The sequence below is a fragment of the Narcine bancroftii genome, chromosome 3, assembly GCF_036971445.1.
Source record: "Narcine bancroftii isolate sNarBan1 chromosome 3, sNarBan1.hap1, whole genome shotgun sequence".
Lineage (NCBI taxonomy): Eukaryota > Metazoa > Chordata > Chondrichthyes > Torpediniformes > Narcinidae > Narcine > Narcine bancroftii.
Genome location: NC_091471.1, coordinates 238523802 through 238545633, shown reverse-complemented (window position 1 = coordinate 238545633; position 21832 = coordinate 238523802). Strand labels below are relative to the sequence as shown.

General features: G+C 44.7%; 1 protein-coding gene and 1 long non-coding RNA gene across 4 annotated transcripts in view; one reads left to right on the top strand and one right to left on the bottom strand.

The window, feature by feature from the left end:
* The window catches only part of LOC138758374 (ELAV-like protein 2), a 36965-nt gene extending 27147 nt beyond the window's left edge, over positions 1 to 9818 (bottom strand). For all 3 annotated transcript variants that reach the window (XM_069927200.1, XM_069927201.1, XM_069927202.1), the window contains exon 1: positions 9575 to 9818. In XM_069927200.1, coding sequence (XP_069783301.1) covers positions 9575 to 9803 — 229 coding nt within the window. In that variant the 5' untranslated portion in view covers positions 9804 to 9818. The remainder of the gene's footprint in view (positions 1 to 9574) is intronic.
* Positions 6397 to 19794, top strand: LOC138758375 (uncharacterized). Its single transcript, XR_011354260.1, has 3 exons — positions 6397 to 6626; positions 7855 to 7915; positions 19708 to 19794. It is a non-coding gene; the product is annotated as an uncharacterized lncRNA (long non-coding RNA).
* Positions 19795 to 21832: the final 2038 nt, after the last annotated feature.

The following is a 21832-nucleotide window of genomic DNA, read 5'->3' as shown; positions in this document are numbered from 1 at the left end:
GTGAACTGTCTGCACCGCCTCCAAACTGGCAAGGTTTGCAAAAAGGCTAAAGGATTGTGTTTGTTCTTTTAAATTTAATTTTTTTTAATTAAAAAATTTAAATTTAGACACACAGCACAGTAATAGGCCCTTTTGGCCCACGAACCCATGCCGCCCAATTACACTCAAGTGAATTACAATCCCCAATACATTTTAAAGGGTGGGAGCAAACCGGAGCAGCTGGGGAAAACCCATGCAAATATGGGGAGAACGTACAAACTCCTTACAGATAGCACGGGTTTCGAACCCTGGTCCCGATGACAGCATTGCACTAATTGCTACGCTAACCACATTAGGACCCAGAGTGAACCTGATATCACAGATCTCTTCCTGTAAGACGGGACAGAAACAAGCCATTCTGCCCACCTCATTTACACTTATCCTGTTTTATGCAATAGTTGCCAGCTTCTACTTCTTAACCACATTCTTTGGCTTGGCTTTGTGGACGAAGATTTATGGAGGGATAATGCCCACGTCAGCTGCAGGCCCGTTTGTGGTGTGGAGAACTAATGACAGAACCAGAAAGGTGATAGTGAAAGGCAAAAAATGCAGACTCTGGGATCAAGAGCAGACCGGAGGAACTCAGCAGGACAGCGAGCATCCATGGGATGCAGAGATGCAGACTCTGGGATCAAGAGCAGATCGGAGGAACTCAGCAGGACAGAGAGCATCCATGGGATGCAGAGATGCAGACTCTGGGATAAGAGCAGACTGGAGGAACTCAGCAGGACAGGGAGCATCCATGGGATGCAGAGATGCAGACTCTGGGATCGAGCAGACCGGAGGAACTCAGCAGGACAGAGAGCATCCATGGGATGCAGAGATGCAGACTTTGGGATCAAGAGCAGACCAGAGGAACTCAGCAGGACAGAGAGCATCCATGGGATGCAGAGATGCAGACTCTGGGATCAAGAGCAGATCGGAGGAACTCAGCAGGACAGAGAGCATCCATGGGATGCAGAGATGCAGACTCTGGGATCGAGCAGACCGGAGGAACTCAGCAGGACAGAGAGCATCCATGGGATGCAGAGATGCAGACTTTGGGATCAAGAGCAGACCAGAGGAACTCAGCAGGACAGAGAGCATCCATGGGATGCAGAGATGCAGACTCTGGGATCAAGAGCAGACCGGAGGAACTCAGCAGGACAGAGAGCATCCATGGGTAGATATAGTCAGTCAATGTTTTGGGACGAGACCCTTTCTCAAGACTGAGGGCTGAAGACCAGGAAAACGGTGTTGAGTTGAGGGATATCCATCATGATCTTGTTGAAGGATGGGTTAGGTTCGAGAGGCCTCTTTATTAAACACTTGTGCTGTTTCCCTGCACCCAATACAACAAAAAAACTTCAATAATTCCCCACGATTGTTGCTCTTTACAAACAGTAGTAAGTTTAAAATTTAGCAACTCTCTGGTTACAGAATGGTAGTAATCTCCTCATTTGTTAGTGAGAAATATGACAGAAACAATGTTTGCATATTTTATTCTAAACTGAGTAAACTCTGTGATATTAATTCTAAAATCTATAAATTACATAAATCTGGTGAAATATTTTGTGAGTTTCATTCAAATAAAGTGATAGAACATCACTGACTGACATCATAATCTCTATATAATCTCTTCCAGATAACCAGAGTTGTTAAATCTTTTTGTTAGATGTTACCTTTGCTTCGAATCGAGGAATCCAAGGTTTGGTTTTAATGGATTAAAAGAAAGCAAAGAAGGTTCTAGAAGGCCACTTTGATAGACGAGGCTGAAGCTACAGAAGTCTGTAAACCTCTGGGTTCAAGAACAGTTTCTTCCCAACAGCTATCAGGCACTTGTAAGTGGTAATTCTGACTCGCCCACAGGAGAAAGAATGTCAGGGTTGTATCTGACAATAATTCTGAAACCTGATGCTCCCCTAGTTACATACATACAGACAGAAATACAGCATTGGTAACAGGCCATTTTGTCCCATGAGTCTGTGCTGCCCAATTTATACTCAATTATTCTACACCCCCGGTACATTTCGAACAGTGGGAAGAAACCGGAGCCCCCGGGGAAAACTCATGCAGACATGGGGAGAATGTACATACTCCTTACAGACAGCGTGGGATTCGAACCCATGACCCGATCGCTGGCGTGTGGGTTTCCCCAACACCACAGAAGTATTGTCTGCACTATTGAATCATTTTTTTGTGTTAGGGTTATTCTGATTATTTATTATCTATCTTGTTTATTTACTGTTTCTTTTAATTTAATTCAATTAGTTTAGAATTATAGTTTTCCCTATAAGTATCTGTCACAGGGAGAGCATGCAAACTCCACAGAATCAGTACCAGAGGTGGGGGATCAAACTTGAGTCGCTGAACCACTGTGCTACCCAACCAAGCAGGCACAACCTCAGAAAAGGGGCATGAGGAGGCCACTTGGCTCATCTATCTGATCCTGTCTGATCTATGCTAACCCTTAATTCCTCTATTTTTCTGATGATCTGAGCTCCACTGTCCACGGAGGCAGAGAGTTCCAAAGAAAAGAGTTTTCTGTGCACCTTATTTTGGTTTTGATGTTCCTTATCAGAACCGAGATTCTCCACAGTTTTCTTGCTGGTAAACAGCTCATATGCAGGACATTGTATTTCATATAAAATTAATTTCTTTTTAACCTGTTCTATTTATTGAATGTAGCAGGGTTGCCCTTTCCATCCAGGTTTTTGCACTGAGCCCCACAAAGTTTCATAAATAGAGGAAGTTGAAGGTTAACGGCGTCAACAGTCGGGGTTGGGGGGGTGGGGGGTCCTCAGACTATGACACAACAGTGACCGCGCTTCAAAGTAAATATCAGTGAAAGGATGTGCAGCATTTCTTTTGAGCTATATTGGTCCCCTGAAGAATTTGATTGTAAACAACATTTGCTTCGACCAAGTATTTCCCTCTTGCCAAACTAGAAACCAAAACTGCAGATGCTGGAATCTTAAAGTGAATAACGAGAAGCTGGAGAGGCTCAGGGGTCAGGGAGTGTCCGTGGAGAGAAATGATCAGTCAGTGTCTCAGGTCAGGACCCCTCAAGGGACAGAACATTTTCTCCACGGATGCTGCCTGACCTGCTGAGTCTCTCCAACTTCTTTGTTCAGACAACCTTTTCATTTCTCTATCGCCATTGTTGATGAGGTGAACATTCAAGACTCTAGATTATTTTACTGCCATGTAATAAAACAGAAAATGTGATATTACATGGAATGTCCTTTAGTCCACTGTAGGCAAAGATTCGCCATCAGCAGAAATTGTCTGGAACCCCTTACAGTCAGAGAGAGAGAAGCAAAAGAGATTCCCCCCCCCAGAGTCCCTGAGTGTTCCTGGATTTGCCTCCAGTGCTCCCACAGTCTCAGCAGCCACACAGCATCCAGCCCAAACCGTCTGCCACCCGAGCTCCAGATGCACACCTCTGACATGATCAGGAAGCCTCTCGGACCCTGTCACATTACAGTTCCAATACCAGGACCCCTTCAGCCAGTCTCCAGCCAGTCTGCAGCAGTCTGCAGCCTGCTGCGAGTCCCTTGACTGCAGTCGCTTGTAGCCTGCATGGATTCCTTCCCTTGAGTGACCGTCTGCGTGTCCTTCAGCCTCAGAGCCCCTTGTTGGTCTGCTGCCGTGGTCACAATCCACGTTGTTTCCTCTGCTTCTCCTTATTCGAGGGGGTGGGGGGGGGGGTGATGGTCTCCCTGTTTTCTGATGCCCTGCTTAAGTCCTCTGCTTCAACAGATTCTGCAACCCCTTGAGGCCTCTGCCAATCATAGGTGCCGTCATCTGGGCCCATACCCCATAGTCGCAGGATTTTAGAATAAACCACAGTTGGCTCCTTTAACAGGTGTTTAAAGCTTGTACAGACCCAACTGCAGTTGGACCCTGTGGGGGTGCACTAGGACTTTGCTCCCTGTGGTCCGCATCAGTGGCAAAGTTGATGTTACAGCAGTGCAGCCATTCTTTTTCGGCTTGAACAGAACTGTGGACGTGTACATGAGTCACAGCAGGAATTTGCAGCAGAGAGTGCGTGGGTGTAACGTTAACGTCAAGGGAGCTGTGATTGTGAAGGGTTGAAGACCAATGGGAAGAGAAATCTGGCTTCCTTGATGCAGCTGGTTATAAACTGAGAGACCATGTTTGAGGAGAGTACCTTGAGCTCCTGAGGAGTCAAGGATCTCCATGTGAACATAACCTAGACGGCTTCACAAAATTGGACAATGACAATATCTTTCCTTTATGGAGCACCTCTTAGTAGCAAAATGTCTCAAATGATGCTTGGAAGCAGATCCAAACCAAACTTGACCCTGGACCACACATGGAGGTGTTGCAGGGACCACTCTCCATGAGCTCTGCCTTTCTGTTCTGGAACACCATGTAAAAACGCATCCCACACACCAGGATTGTTCCAAGTCGCTGCCCCCGTGACCACCTTGTCAGCTGCTGACGTGTCATGCTGTCAAATTATACAGTGAACTGAAGAAAAATGAACAAAAAGGTAGCTTTTTTCATAATTAATAATTAATCTCAATGAGCTCCTTCAGAGGAACAGGCCATGATGGGAGCACCAGCTGTTGTAGGTGTGGAGTGGAGGGGCCAGAATGAGTTATAAATGGGCTTGGTGTGGGTCTGGAGTCCAAGAAGGAACCTGACCTCCATCCAATACCTTCTCTACTTTCCCCATTCACTGTTCTACCAACAGCTCATTGTCAAATTGATGTGATTGATAAATTCTCCAGAGGAGGTGGGGGAGACAGAGAAGAGTTTAGTGAAAGGAGACTAATTTCAATGAGTTAGCACAGACTCCATGGACTGAATGGCCTCAATTCATTGACAAAACAACTTGGGTCCATTGCAATATTTAGTGTCCTATTGAATAAAATGTTTGAACTAAGGACAAGGTGTGGAGGTGATCCTGGAGTGCATAAAATAATTCTTACACATCCCACACTGTCTGTTATCCTTTCTGGTGCAAGATAAATACTGAGATGACGTGGGAGAGGGGATTAAGGAGATGCAGTACATTCCTCAATTAACACCCGAGCAATTGGTTGTTAAAAAGGGATGATGAGTCAGCATGCAGGAAGGAAATTGAAAACTGGGCTGAATGATGCACCAACAACAACCTCGCACTTGATCTCACAAAAGCCAAGGAGCTGATTGTTGACTTCAGGAAGGGAAAACCAGATGTGTATGATCCAGTGATCATCGGGGGATCAGGGGTGGAGAGGGTGAGGAGATTTAAATTCCTGGGAGTTACTATCTCAGAGGACCTTTCCTGGACCCAACACATGAATGTTATCACGAAGAAAGCTTGTCCACACCTCTACCTCCTTAGGAGCTTGCAGAGGTTTGGTATGACATTGGAGACCTTAGCAAACTTCTATAGATGTGCGGTGGAAAGTGTGTTGACCGGCTGCATCACAGTCCAGTACGAGAACATCAATACCCCTGAGCATAAAGCCCTGCGAAAGGTAGTGGACATGGCTCAGGACATCACAGGCAAAACCCTCCCCACCATCAAGAGCATCTATAGGGAACGCTGCCGTTGGAGAGCAGCAGCAATCATCAAGGATCCGCACCACCCAGCACATTGACTCCTTGGAAAAACAGCCAAAATGCTAAATTATTCACCCCATCCTGACAACATTCTCTTCACCAGAAAGAAGATTCATATGTGTGAGATCACGCAATGTCTGATTCAAGGACAATACCTTTCCCACCGCTATCAGACATTTGAATGAACCTCACACAGGTAAAAAATGTTGCCTTCAGTCTGTACGATCTCTGTTCTCGCCGCTGCCATCAGGAAAGAGGTATCAATGCCACAAGACTCGCACCACCAGGTTCAGGAACAGCAGCTCCCCCTCCACCATCAGACTCCTAAATAACGAACTCAATTAGGGACTCATTTAAGGGCTCTTACTTTGCACATTATTTATGACAAAATATTTTTTTTTTCTGTGTTTATACAGTGAGTTTGTTCACATTTGTCTACATTTCCCTTTTTTGTAATCATATCTTTTTTTTCTTGAGTACAATTTACAGTTATCAATTAGTGGTAATTCTGCCTTGCCCACAGGAAAAAGAACCAGGCTTGTATGAGATGTCATGTTTGTTCTTGGTCAATGAATTTGAACTTTGAACTTTTGAATAATTTTATTGTACTGTATCGTATTTTGAATGTGGTTCTATCTTCCTGTTTCAACTTTGTTTAGTAGAAGTCAGTTAAGATCCAGATGGGATTAATGCAGGTTAATAGGTTAGTACAGGTTAACCAGAATGCATTAATAGAGGATAACATCTCTCTTTCTCTCTCTCTCTCTCTCACATCTCTGTGCCCAATTACAGAGCACTTGTGGTCGAGGACTCACCGAGAAGAGTTGTGAATGTGGCCCAGTCCAAACTCTCATCCACCCCTCCCATCGACTCCTTGGAAAAACAGCCAAAATGCTAAATTATTTACCCCACCCTGACAACATTCTCTTCACCAGGAAGAAGATTCATATGTGTGAGATCACGCAATGTCTGATTCAAGGACAATTCCTTTCCCGCCGCTATCAGACATCTGAATGAACCTCACACAGGTAAAAAATGTTGCCTTCGGTCTGTACGATCTCTCTCTGTCACTGTTGTATTTTGTGTGGACTAACTGGATTAATCTTAAAACGAACTTTCTCACTGCAAGTGTCAATAAACTTGAACTTGTCGAACTGGGAGCCAATAAATGGTAGATTAATCAATTAAGTTGGAGTGCTGTGGCAAGCTGGGCACACGGGTGAGAGGATTAAGGAGGTCCAAAACATAAAAGCTAAAAGCTCCTCAGTCATAACCCGAGCGGGTAGTACGGTTGGCGTAGTGTTTAGCACAATGCTGTTCCAGCACCAGTGATCAGGACCATGGTTCGAATCCTGTGCTGTATGTTCTTCCCGTGTCTGCGTGTGTTTTCCCCGGGGTCTCTAGTTTCCTCCCACCATTTGAAATGTACCGGGGGTCGTAGGTTAATTGGGTGTCATTGGGCGGCACGGACTCACGCTGTATGTCCAGGTTTTTAAAAAAATGATGCACCATCAATTACCACAAAAGATTGAGGTGATGAAACTGATAGGCTTTCATTGACGATAGACTGGAGAAGCAACTCACCTTATTGACTGATCATGGCAGGATGAATGGGGAGCATGCAAGGGGTTATGGGTAGGATTGGTCCAGCACCAACTCCAATAGCGACCCCAGTACAGAAAGTGATAATAAAAATAAAGGGTAGATTGGTAAATAAATATTAACAGGTTGTTGGATAAATCCCTCTGCTCATTATCTGGCTAATTGGGGGTAGCACAATTAGCCTAGCTGTTAGTGCAATGCTGTTACAGCACCAGCGACTCAGGTTCAAATCCCGCGCTGTCTTTAAGGAGTTTGTACATTCTCCCCGTGTCTGTGTGGGTTTCCTCTGAGCACTCTGGTTTCCTCCCACCCTCCAAAACATACCGGGGGTTAATTTGATGTAATTGGGCAGCACGAGTTTCAATGGCCGGAATCGGTTTCTACCGTGTTGCATATATAAAAAAACAGTCATCTATTTAGAGCAGTATGAAATGTCAAACGACTGACTGATAATAAAAAGAAAGCATTTGTCCCATTCATATTTCAAAGGTAACTCAACCATCACTTTTTGCTGCAAACTATACATTTTGAATTGCCTTTTTATTCATAAATTATCAAATAAAAAAATTTTAAGGAACTTTTTTCGAAAAGCAACTTGGCAAAATTTCCTGTTTGCTGTAAGAGTGATGTCATAGAACTTCTTGTCTACTATAGGAAATGATGCAGCCTGCCAAACAGTGGAACAGAAAATGTCTTCCCTTCTATCCCAATTCAGGTATGTGATTTTTTGACTAATTTCGCAGAATTATGCTTTTTTTTAAAAAACAAAAACAAAACATTCAGTTTACTTGCAGTTGAAATAAAACAGCTGAGAGTTTCATTTAAGTTGTTAATGTTGCAAATAAATTAATTTGGCTTTCCGGTTAACTGGAATACTATATGATTCAAAGTTTTGGCTTTACCCCAAATAAATGTCAGATTGTTCTGAACAAATGGTAACATTTTGATGAGTTTCATAAAATGTACAAATATAATGAGTTATCGAGTTGTATGATGCTGGCCATGTCAAAGAATCATAAGGGCAGGAGTCATCCATTCAAACCACCATTCATTGTGATCATGGAAGATGACAGATACCTTAGCAGAAAGCATTCTTGCCCCCGACTCTGAAGGTTTTGGGCACAAGCTCCTCATTGGAGACCTCAGCAACTCCGGTGTCTCTATCTGCTCTCTCAGGACGGGATAAAAGATTACAAAGAAGATGGGGCAACTAGGAACGGCCCAGCAATACAGCATCAAGGAGCAGAGTTCAATGTAGACCTCGTTTGCAGTCTGTGAGGAGTTTCCTGTAGGTCCTCCAGTTTCCTTCCACGTCCCAAAGCCGTGCAGGTTGGTCAGTTAATTGGACCCCTGTGAGCGGTAGAATCCAAGGGGTACTGGGAGAATGTGAGATCAGAGTTGGGGTTTGGTTGATGGTGGACACAGGCTTGAGGGCCTGAAGGATTGTTTCTACTCTCTTGTGCTGCAGCGAATACATTTTCCTTTGACTAAGGCAGATGATTTGATTCTTGCTGTGTGTGGATTTTAATATTTGTACACAGATTATTATGTTTCCAGTTTTACAACACTAGCTGCACTTTGAAGAATATCGTTGGTTGTACACTGTTAGTGACCCAAGGCTCTGAATGGAGTCATATAAGTGTGAGACTCTCTGTTTTTCTTAGCTATTGTTAACTCATATATAGTGTGTGAGGCTGTGGTAAATAGATAAAGAACACAGTTAATCCACTGCAAAACATTTAAACTGGAGCAAGGTTAAACTCTCAACACAGCAACTGTTTGGGTTGCTCTGGCAGAGTCTGTCCAGACCTGGTAAAACCAGGAAAGTGGCCATTCGGCCCATTGAATCTCTTCTGTCTCCATGCAAGGACAATATATCTAATCTCACTTCCTGCCCTCTCCCTGCCATTAGTTTCCATTCTATTCTTGAATTTGCATTTTCTACCTTTTTGAAGTAAATTCTGGACAATCAAAAATGTTTTATTGAATGACCTTCTTTCACAATCTCAGAGTTGTGGACTCTTTGGCCAATAGGAGCACTTGCTCTAAGCATACTCAGTGCAAAGCCCTGATGATTTAGACTATCAGATTCCCTCAATTGGACCCATTCCAGTACCCAAAGCAAATGCCCTTCATTCTTCAAATCACTCAAGTAAATCTCCCCTCTATCTCTCAAAACCTTTCTTCTTTCCACGTGGAACTGAACACAATAACTCCTGTTGTTCATGATGAATACCTCATTCTTACACTCGATGTATTTTGTGAATTAACAGTCCCATGGTTATTCCACACCACTGGTGTGTGCACCATGGTCCAGAGAAACATGGTTTCATCGCGTTACGTATGTACAATTTGATAATAAACTTGAACTTACCTGTGATCTTATCACGAACCAGTTTGCAAGATTCAATCTCTCCAATGCTGCCAAACAGGCTCTTGAACTCTTCCTGCGTCATATTCTGTGGTAGATAGTTGACGATGAGGTTGGTCTTGCTGTCGTCGGACGGCCCGGCCATCATTGGTATGGAGCAGTTTGTGTTGTTGAGGGAGGGGCCGTTGGATGTGTTGTTGTTTGTCGGACCATTTGCCACCTGAGTTTCCATAGTGCTGAGTATCTGCTAAAGTGGAAGGACAAAGGTCATGAGTTGAGGCAAAATCCATGGACGTCTTGGTTAAAAGTGATCAACTTTAGGTACACTTCTTTATGGGGAGGAGATTTGAACAACATTGGTGATTCAAGCCAAGAGTGTTCATGGTTAGATATAGAGGGTGTATTGCTGCGATCAATATTTGAGAGATGAGATGGTTTCCGACTACTGAGAGGGACTGGTCAACGTTAAAGAATAGTAAAAGTGATTGTCCTATTTTATTGGTGTATGGTTTTTCTCTGAAAAACATTGAGCCTGAAACATCAGTGATGTATTTTTATCTGCTACATAAAGGACACGGTTTGACCTGCTGAGTTTCTCCAGCATTGTGTTTTTACTTCAACCACATTGTCTGCAGACTTTTGTGTTATACTTGTATTGAGTGCAGTCTGTTTAGGGATCACAATATCTTTGGCTGCAGGTTTTGAAGAAGCCGTTATCATTCTTGATCAAGACTTTCAGATTTTGGATTTACTATCAGGATACATACATGACATCACATACAACCCCGAGTTATTTTTCCTGCGGGCCAAGCAGAATTACCACTAATTGGTCGTGCACAAAAACTGTACACATGTAAACAAATATTGAAATGTAAACGAACTGACTGTGCAATACAGAGAGAAAAAAAATCAATAGAGTGTAAAAGTAAGAGTCCTTAAATGAGTCCCTAATTGAGTTTGTTGTTGAAGAGTCTGATGGTGGAAGGATACCAGGCCTCAGGCTTCTGGGCCCTATCTGCAGACCAGGCCTCAGGATTCTGAGCATGTCAACAGTCCAGGGCTCAGGCTTCTAGGTCTGGTCTGCAGACCAGGCCTCAGGCTTTTGGACCTGGTCCATAGACAAAGCTAGGGAGAATGATAGAAAAGGTGGTAAATGAGATTCTTCTGGCACTTTGATATCAAATGATCTGCTTCCTACCAAAGGCGGTGGTGTGGCTGAGATGTAGAGCCTGGGAATTAATGACCACAGTTACCAAGTCATTTGAAGCTGATGTGCATTGGAACCTCTTTAGACAAAGTGCGGTGAATCTCTGGAATTCTCCACACTGGTCACTTAAAGATGAGGCAGGTAAAATTTTGAGGCATCAGAGAATTGAGGGCTATAACGAACTGGCACAGAAGAGGCTTGGGAAGGACAGGATTGAAGGGCTGAATAGCCTACTATTATGTTCGCAGCCTGGTCATTCCTAATCCGCGTACTGGTCTGGATTGCTTTACTTGGTGTTGAGTTGGTTGGAGTGATGGGGGCAGTTAGACCTTACAATGCATCTCCATTCATGACCCAAGCATTGGTGACAGAGGTTTCATAAGAAATAAGGGCAGGAGTCAGCCATTTGGTCCGTCGAGCCTGCTCTGCTCTTCAATGTGATCATGGCTGATTGGATGATAGGCCCATCTTCACCTACCTGCCTTTCCCTGTATCCCTTAATTCGCCAACTATGTAAAAATCTATCCTACCTTGTCTTAAATATACTTATAGACAATAGACAGTAGGTGCTGGAGTAGGCCAATTGGCTTGTCAAGCCAGCACCGCCATTTTTCAGATCATGGCTGATAATTCTCCATCAGTAACCATTCCCTGCCTTATCCCATAACCCTCAACTCCTCAGCCCACAAGAGTCTGATCTAACTCCCTTTTGAACATATCCAGTGAATCTGCCCCACCACCCTCTGCGGCAAAGCATTCCACAGATCCACACTTCTCTGGGTAAAATAAATACTCTTCATCTCCGTCCTAAATGGCCTTCCCTGTATTCTTAAACGATCACTTCCACTGCTTCAATGGGCAGTGAATTCCACAGATTCACCACCCTCTGGGAAAAGCAGTTCCTCCTCCTCTCCATCCTAAATTGACTACCCTGAATCCATGTCCCTTAGTTCCCACCTCCCCTGCCAATGGAAAAAACACCTACCTCTATCTTATCTAAACCGTTCATAATTTTAGATGTTTCTATAAGATCCCTTCTCATTCTTCTAAATCACAACGAATACAGTCCCAGACATCTCAGTCTCTCCTCATAGACTAAACCCCCTCATCCCTGGAATCAACCTGGTGAATCTCCTCTGCACCACCTCCAAAGCCAGTCCATCCTTCCTCAAGTAAGGAGACCAGACCATCTTCTGTGAAATGTACTGAGGTGTTTCACCATCTTATGAACAGATGCAGTGCAGACAAACGTAGTCTGCCCTAATCAGAGGCTCGTTGAGGCAAGTTTTGTGGTTGACTCCTGCCCAGCGGATTGAGGAAATGGTCCAGGTTGATATTCGCAATACCAAGGAGGTGCTGCATTGTTACAGGTGCTACCTTTCACATTAGGCCTCGGAAGTCGGCTCAATCATTGAACAAGATCGTGAACGATCCCTTTCAGCACCACATTCTTGCCCATCCTCACTCCTCTCTCTTTTCCTCTACCATCTAGAAATTATTGATTCCTGCTTTGAATGCACTCTACAATCCTACATCTTTCCGTGGTAAAGTATACCGAAGATTCATCACCTTCCTTATTTCATTGCCATGTTGCGACAGAGACCTTTAGTTCTGGATTCGTCAGTAAGGAGAGTGAGAGAGAGAAACCTCTGCATTTATCCTGTCAAGCTCTCTAAGTATTGAATAAATTTCATGTGAGCAGGTCTCATTCTAAATTCTCCAGGATGGAGGTCAGCCAAGTCGGTCTCCACAAGTTCAACAGTCATATTATCTAAAGAAACAATCTGATAAATCTTTTGTGCATTCTCTTTTGAAGTTTGAAAACCAAATTTACATGCAATGCTGCAGGCACCCTATATATTTGCAGTAAGGCACAAGTATTCCTTGGTACATCCTGAGATGATTCGCTTGTTTTGGGGCAAGAACAGGAAGAGGATTTAATGGTGACATGAGTTCAGTCACAGTTTCTTTGGCGGAGTGTACCTTTGGCTGTAATAAGGGGTCTGAGAACTGTGGGGACTCAAAGCTATATTACACCATATTACGATAGCTAGGGTAATAGAAACCCTGTGAAAAAAGGTCTGCAGAGGTTGAGATTGTAGCTCATACACAAAACTGCTGGAGAAACTCAGCAGGTCACACAGCGTCCACAGGAGGCAAAGATATACAAACCAACCCTTTGGGCTGACCATGTAGGTGCATTTAAGTGGAGATGAATAATTATCTGAATAGCTGGGGTATCACAGTTTATGGGAGAAGTCAGGGGAATGGGAGAATGGATCAGCTCATAATGGAATGATGGGGTGGACTAGACCCTTCTACTGTATCTTCTGGTCTTGTATATTTGCCTCTTATGTACATGCTGAGTTTCTCAAGCTCTTTTGTGTGGTTAATAGAAACCTTCCATTTACTAAATCCACAAATCACCACTAAATTATCTGAGATTCAGTATAAAAACTCAGAATTTATGTGAGGGCAAAATAAATCACTTAGATTATGGAAAATGCACGTGGTTTTTGAGAAACATAACTTCTCTGTGACACGGGGAAGATGTATTGCAGTGATGAATATTTGAAATGGTTTCCAACCACAGAGAGAAACTGGCCGACGTAAAAAAAAACCACATCAGAAAGGTTGGCCTTCTATCTTATTGGGCTGTGGTTTTACTCAAAATAAAAGCATTATCATCTTACATTGGGAGCTGTGTGTTCAGGGATCACAATATCTTTGGCTGCAAGGCTTGAAGAAGCTCCTGTCTTCTATGGTCAAGGCTTTCAGAGACGTAGTGAGCTGATTCCTATGTAGAACTATCTTCTACAAAACCATCCTCTGACTCAACATAGAGACACTGCTTAGAGCAGCCACTGCTGGAAAACCAGAGGGGCAGCAACATCTGCTTGCATTTTTGGAAAGTCAAATAGGCCAGGGAAACCTGCCTGTATATTCCACCCCCAGATGAAGATGCATGTTACTTGGGATCCATGCTTCTCAGAGAACGCTTGCTTCATGCTGCAGAGTAAAGACGGATGAAAGGACAATTGATAAAGTGTCCCAAATCATCGATGGTTTAAATTAGGGGTCCCCAAACCTTTTAGACCATGCCATACTTTATTCCTCATTGACCCCCCAGGCAGGGGTGGGGGATGGCAGTGCTGGGGGTGGGGTGGAGGTGCTGGGCAGAGGGGGCACTACCAAATGTACTGAGAACACATACATCTTTCTTCTACATTCAATCCGTCCTCCTGTTCAGTCTCAACTTATTCAAAGACCAAAGCCAAATGCAACATGGCGGCCCGCTCTCGTGAGAGGTTGGCCACCACTGCCATAGGAGCAAACATTCAATCGATGACCGCCCCCCCCCCCCCCAGGGATTTATCGACCTCTTGGATAGTCCCATCTACCCCCAGGGGTTAATATCGACCATTTTGAATAGTTCAGATTTATTGTCAGGGTACATGCATGACATCACATACAACCCTGAGATTCTTTTCCCTGCGGGCCAGGCAGAATTACCACTTATCGGTAGTGGAAAAATCAATACTCAAGAAAAGGAAAGTATGCAAAAGAGAGAAATATAAACATTTATAATATTTGTAAAATAATGGACTGGTGGGGAATCAGAATCGGACAACATGGATTTCATGTTTGGCAGGGCAGTCGGAAGCGACACAAGAATGTTTTTCTTTCACAATCCTTCTCAGTAAAGTATTGAGCACGTGCTGATTGAATCAAAATTAGAATCTATTGTCATGAACATAGCACCAAATTCATGGTCTTGCGGCAGCATCGCGGTGCAAACATTTATATAAACCACCTTACAGAATAAATAAAAGCAGTGCAAGGAAAATAAAAAATCAAAGTGAGGTTGTGTCTGGTTCATTGATCATTCAGGAATCTGGTGGCGGAGGGGAAGAAGCCATCCTTGTCCCACTGGATGCTCATCTTCAGGTTCCTGAACGCTCCTTCCCGATGGTAGCAGAGTGAAAAGGGCATGGCTTGGGTGTGGGGTCCTTGAGGATAGAGGCTGCTTCCTCAAGATAGCGCCTCTTGTAGACATCCTCGATGGAGTGAAGTCTGATGCCTGTGATGTCGCAGGCTGAGTGAACAACCCTCTGGAGTTTTTTTCTGGTACTGAGTGTTTGCACCTCCGTACCAGGCAGTGGAACCAGCCGGAGCAGCAGTTATACCATGATGAAGGGCTCGTCTGAAACATTGGTTGTGTATCTTTATCTTTGCTATATAAAGTACGTTGTTTGACCTGGGCAGCATAATAACCTCTTCAGCTTCTCTAGATATAGAGATTGAGTCAAGAACCCGAAAGGCCTGCTTTGCCTTTGGTCAGCCGAATGATCGGGTTGGGTCACAGAACATCAGGTTGGCCACCAAGTGCAAGGTGCACAGGGCTGTTGTCATATCAAATGTACGGTTGCTATATGGTTGTGAGACGTGGTGCCCATATCAGAGTCACTTAAGTCAGCTTGACCAACTGTGGCAGTGTCACCTACATTCTCTGATGAAGATCACCCGGCGAGTCAAAGTCTCCAATATTGAGGTCTTTTCTCAACCTGAAATACCAGCAGTTTCAACCTTGGCAATGTCAGCCCAACTGCGCTGGGCAGGACATATTGTCAGAATGCCTGACAGAAGACTGCCCAAGGACATCTCCTACAGCCAACAGTGGTACCTGAAAACGAGGAGGTCAGTGACTGCAGTACAAGAATATTCTGCACAGGAGCCTTAAGAAAGCTGACAATGGCCCCATCAACAGGGGAGGATCTGGCTCAAGATCGCTGGCAGTGGAGGGACGCCAGCAGACAAGGTGTGGACGCTGCTGAGAACAAACTCAAAGAGGCAACAGAGGAAGCGCCACAACGGAGCTTCTGCCCCTCTAGGCCTCACTTGCCAAGTCCATGGCAAGCAGGGCCTGTCAAGGATCGGCCTGTATACACCCACTCCAGATCGCACATATCAAACCCCACAAACTGGCTGAAAGGGACCGTCATCATCCTATAGGATGAATCGCCAGAGAGAGATAAAGGACACTGTTTGACCTGCTGAGTTTCTCCAGCACTGTGTTTTTACTTCAGCCGCAGACTGTCGTGTTTTAGTAGAGCGACAGTGATGTGGCATCAAGAATGTCAGTCCATCAACAAAGCCAAACAACTGGGGTGAAAGCCAACAATCAGTGAATGTGGGGATGGCAGCAGGAATTCTTTTGATTGAGACCTACTGTCTGAAATCTGTGAACTTGAGGTGCAGTAAAAGTAACGTGGTGCAGAACAGAGTGAACACAGTGCTGGTCTGAGGGGTGTAAAAGAGGGGAACTATTTTTGCATCCAGCAATTATCCCTTGGGACCTGGCCAATTAGATCAGTCAGAAAGGACTGATGGGAAATGGCAGCGTGAACACCAATCACAAACAATAGCAACACCGAGCCAATCAGATGCGGTGGAAGACCAGCCTGGCTAGTCTTTGGTTTTTGAGAACGGGGTTCCCAAGAGTTTTCGTTGGAAATAACTTCTCAATAGATATGCAGAAAATAATTTGTCCTTTTAGCGAAAAGATGTTTGTGGAAAAACTGACTGGAAAGATATCAATCTGAATAAGACTCCCACACAAGATGAGAATAGCAGAGTCTGGTAATGGCAAGGCAGTTCACCAGAGCATGTTTTCAAAGCAGAAATCTAATCATGGGTTCCAGCTGACAGTTATGAAGGGTTTCAGCTTCGGTTCGGAAGGAGCCAGCTTGTTTATCAGCAAAAGGAAGTACATCTGCGACTCCTGGGAGCCTCTCATGTCATTGGCACCGCTGAGCTCACATGTCAGAATCAGAATCTGTCGTCATGAACATGTCACAAAATTTGTTGTTTTGTGGCAGCATCACAGAGCAAACATTGCTATAAACCACCTCACAAAATAAAAATAGTGCAAGAAAAAGACAGTGAGGCAGTGTCTGTGGTTCATTGTTGATTCAGGAATCTGATGGCAGAGGGAAGAAGCTATAAGATAAATAAAATATAAGATTCCATTTATTATCGTGTAATAAAGACAGTGCAACATAAAGTTTGTTTACGTCGGTCGTAAGGCAGACAAATTCACCAGCTGCAGAAATTGTCTGACGTGGCTATTAACGGCCAGAGAAAGAGAAGCAAAAGGAAGTCCTCTCAGAGTCACTGAGCGTCCATGGATTCTTCTCCAGAGCTGCCACTGACCTGCAGCCACATAGAGTCCAGTCCAGAAGCCATCCTTGTGCCGCTGGCTGCTCATCTTCAGGCTCCTGTACCTATTTCCCGATGGTAACAGAGTGAAGAGGGCATGGCCTGGGTGGTGGAGGGGGTTCTTAAGACATCTCCTCTTGTAAATGTCCTCGGAGTAAAGTTTGGTGCCCGCGATGTCGCAGGCTGAGTTAACAACCCTCTGTGGGCTTTTCCTGCCCTGAGTATTGGCGCCTCTATACCAGACAGTGATGCAACCAGCCAGAGTGCTCTCCATGGTATACATGTCTTCTGCAGCTCATCTCTCTCATCTCTGGCTTTCTGAGGGTATGAGGGCTAATCTCTAGCTCTGTGCATGGGACGGGAAGGATTTTGAGAAAGGATTGATCTTCACTGGTACCCAAGGCAGATTCTATGCAACTTAATGGAATGATTGCAGCACAGAAGCGGACCACTTTGCCCATGATATCTGTGCTGCCTCTCCACAAACATCTCATTACCCACCCTGGCCAGTCAGTATTTGCACACCAGGAATCCTCTCCCTTTGGTGAAATTGTCCTGGTTGCCATCAACGCCAGGAAGGTGGTCTGTATCACATTGCAGTTTGTGGGAACTTGCTCCGCACAAATTAGACACTGCCGTGAATTCAGCTCAAAGTACTTGATTGGCTGAAAAATGATTCAAGGCATCCAAAGGCTGTGAGAGGTGCTATATAAATGCAGCCACAGAGAGTAACTGTATAATAAGTATCTGAATACTTTTTTGCTGTGTCGGTGGTTCTGCAAAGTCATAGGGAGTACCCTGACAAGCCGTATATTTTCCACAGGGCGACCAGCCTCTCATTGAGAGCTCACTCTCACTCACTCAAAGAGGGTAGATGTACAATTTCCTGTTCATCTCTACCTCCACCTGATATTGAGGAGGATGGTGTCCTTGTATGTCCAAGACAGAATGGCATGCCACTTCATGAAAAGGCTATGAATGGAAGGCTATTTGCCCCATCCTCTCTCTGCTGCCTCTTCATCAGAGCAGCTCACCAGTTACACCACAGCCCAGCCACTTCTCTGATGCCTTGGAAACTACTCGCCAGTGCCTATTCCCCTGCTTCCATCGGAGCCAGGTTCCAACCACACACTGTGCAGAACAACATTGTCATGTGTCACGGTCGATTCTCATTCCCTTGGTACCAACGCCTGTGGGTCCTTTACCCCTCCACTGGCAGACCAGCCTCCCACTCTGCCCTGACCTTTCACATGAGGATAGGTGAGATGCAAACCAGAGCACAGGGGAGTAGATTAAATGGTTCATTTTTAAAAGATTTAGACATACAGCATGGTAACAGGCCATTTCGGCCCACGAGCCTGTGCCGCCCATTACACCCAATTTACTTACAACCCTCGTGTGTTTTTGAACAGTGGGAGGAAACCAGAGTCCCCGGGGAAAACCCACGCAGAGACGGGAGAATGTACAAGCTCCTTACAGACAGTGTGGGATTCGAACCCCGGTCCCAATCGTTGCCGCTGTAACAGCATTGGGCTAACCACTACGCCAACCCTGCCGCATTCTATGCCATAGGTACTCTGTGGTTAATAAAGGATTACTTAAGGTGGTATGTGAGTGAAAAAAAGATTGAGAACCACTGGTTTAGGGGTAACATTAGGGGGATTTTTTTTCACACAGAGAGTGGTGGGAGTGATGAATGAGCTGCCAGCTGAAGTGACGAACGTGGACTCAATTTTCACATTTAAGAAAAATTTGGATGGGTACATGGATAAGAGGAGTACGGAGGGCTATGAACTTGGTCCAGGTCACCCATTTTTTCCTCACCTTAAGTAATCCTTTACTAGCCACAGAGCACCTATGGCTAATGGGTTTTCTAAAGGTGGGGTTAAAAAATAAAGGTTGAGAACCACTGGACTAGGAAGAAAAATATTTAAGTACAGAGTAGAAGGATCTGTTTGAGCATTGAAATTTTCTATTGTTCCCTACCAGGGGTGCAGTGCTGCCGGAACATATGAAGAAAGGCTAGAACGACTGGGCTTGTAATGGCTGGAGTTTAGACGATTAAGAGGAGATTTAATAGAAACGTTCAAAATTCTTAAAGGGATTTGACAGGCTAGATGCAGGAAGATTGTTTCCAATGTTGAGCAAGTCTAGAACCAGGGGTCACAGTTTAAGGATAAAGGGGAAGTCCTTTAGGACTGAGATGAGGAAGAATTTTTTCACTCAGAGGGTGGTGAATTTATGGAATTCTCTGGCACAGGAAGTGATTGAGGCCGGTTCCATAGCTATATTTAAGAGAGAATTAGATTTAGTACTTGTGACTAGGGGGATCAGGGGCTATGGAGAGAGAGCTGGAACATGATCAAAATGAATGGCGGTGTTGGCTTGAAGGGCCAAATGGCCTACTCCTACACCTATTTTCTATGTTTTCTATGATCAGAGCACTGCTCCGACACTTCACGAGGCCTGTCCGCCCCAAGTCTGTAATGCGGAGGTGTGGTGTCAGTGACTTGCTGTGTTTCCCTGTGAGCATAGACTACCACTGAATCACCAGCTCCCTTTTGGGTTGTGGTCCCGTTTGCTGACCTCCATTCCCTCGAGCACTGGGAGTCTATCCTCATCTCATCATCAATCTTTGTTTGAGCAAAGCGAAATATTGTAACACTACCAGTATTCTAACTGAGTGCAATCTATTAAATGTTTATCCTAGAACTTAAACTTCAAGATACATCAAGTGTAAGTGGTTTCAAAAGGATGGGCAAAGTGTGAATTAATAATTCGAAATAAATGCCACAGGTAAGCATTTACACTTTGGACCGTGTGTCCCTATTTTCAAGGATAACCAACAAGTACGTATACTCAGTGTCCCCAATTTGCAGAACTGGTTTCATACCCAACCGCCAGCTGGTTCCTACTGTGTTTGCACTGTAGTTTACCCATGGACCCAGTCCAGAGAATGTATTATGTGTTATCTGTTGGAGAATACATGCTTGTTGGTCGTCCTTGGAAACAGGGGGAGTTAAGTATTTTTTTTTATCCCCTTCCAAAACTTTGGAAGCATTTTGGCTAGGTTCTGGTATATTAATAAATTTCACATGCATGGTTGTACAGGGTCTAAGTTACATAGTGTCCAGAGTTTCTCAGGAACTCTGTAGGCCACCGATATTTTTTTCCATTATCCGAGGAAAATTCATTCTGATACTAAGACACAAGGTGCCGACCGATCTGGAACAGTTCCAATCAAATGGGTCAGTCTATTTGGTAAAGTTTGTCCAGCTTCAGCATGGGGGAAGGGGAAACATCATTTCCCACCACACACAGTGGCTAAGTACAACTGCTCATGGTCATGGGGTACTGAGGGATAGCATGAACCTAATTGACTAAATGGGCTCCTTCATCAGGTGCCTCTTTGCCGTTACCATAGCACACTGTTCTCTGTATCTATTCTTCTCCAAAGAATTTTTCTCCCCCTTCCAAAACTTTGGAAGCATTTGGGTGCTGGAGCAGATTCAATGTAAAAACACAGGAACTCAGCTCTTTACCTCCATGGGAGGTAAAGATAAAGAACTGACACTTCAGGCCTGAGTCCCTCTTCAAGATTCATACCTTCAATTTTCATAAGGTGCGAAAAGTCAGTAATATCCCTCTTCTGGACGCTGAGAGACCGGCTGAGTTCCTCCGGCATTTCTGTGTTTTTGCTACCATCACAGCATTTTGTGTTTTGGACCAGATCTGATGTCCAATGCAAATGCTTTCTGACGCAGCTTTAAAAGGGAGTTAAGGAGTTGACTTTCATTGTTCAGAGGAGCAGCAAGGCTGAAGAAGTAGGAAACAGACCAGAAAAACCAAAAGGTGTATATAGAATGCAGTACAGGTACACGATCCTTTATCCGGAATCCTTGGGGGGGACAGTGTGTTCCGAATTTTGGATTTTTCCAAAATTTGGAAAGCCAGATTTAAGCCCACCCGAATTGTGCTGCTGTATCCACCCCCAACCCCCTTCCAGTCGCGCTGCTGTCTTCTCTCCCATCCGACTCGCGCTGCCGGTCTCCCGCCTGCCCAACTTGCGCTGCCTTCTCTCTCCCCACTTGCCGGATTTTGGAGCTTTCCACATTTTAGAGGTCCGGATAAAGGATTGTGTACCTGTACAAGCACAATGAAATTATCTTCCTGCAGACAAGCCTGGGACATTATCTTCTCTCAACGGTCTTCAGTAAATAAGTGACCTTGAACAGCTACCCCTCGATGAAGAAAAGAATAATGGATAAAAAATTTGATATAGTGCAGATGCCCTAACCTCAGGACAACATGAGGCTTGCTCCAGTTATGACTACATTGCAGGCCACAAGGCCAGCAGATAATGGAGATCAGGATGGGACCAAAAGGTCTGCTCCATGAGGATATCATCTGCTTGATGAACCAGAAAGGTCAGGGTGATGAAGAGCTCTGTCCTGACTAGTGAGTCCAGATAAAACCCTCCTCCCTCCCCCCTTGTCCCTTCAAAGCATTTCCCATGTGACCAGTGGACTCTACTAGTTGGAGCTGGACTCATGTGGGCAGCTGGAGCCACTGACAGATCAGGCGAATGAAAGCGAAGATCCCCCCCTTCCCCAAAATAATGGAGAGAGTGAAAAGCATGGATCGAAATGGTGGGGATTATGGTCTGGTTCATTTGGGGTGTGCCTTAGATCCAGAACGAACAGCAGAGGAAATCTGAACAACTCTGAGGTGGAAGTGAAGATAAATTGTGCTGCTTGTATGCCAGCCAGTTTGCCTGTACATCAGCCAGCATGATCGCCTGTATACAAGCTGGCGTGTCTGCCTTATGCTAAATG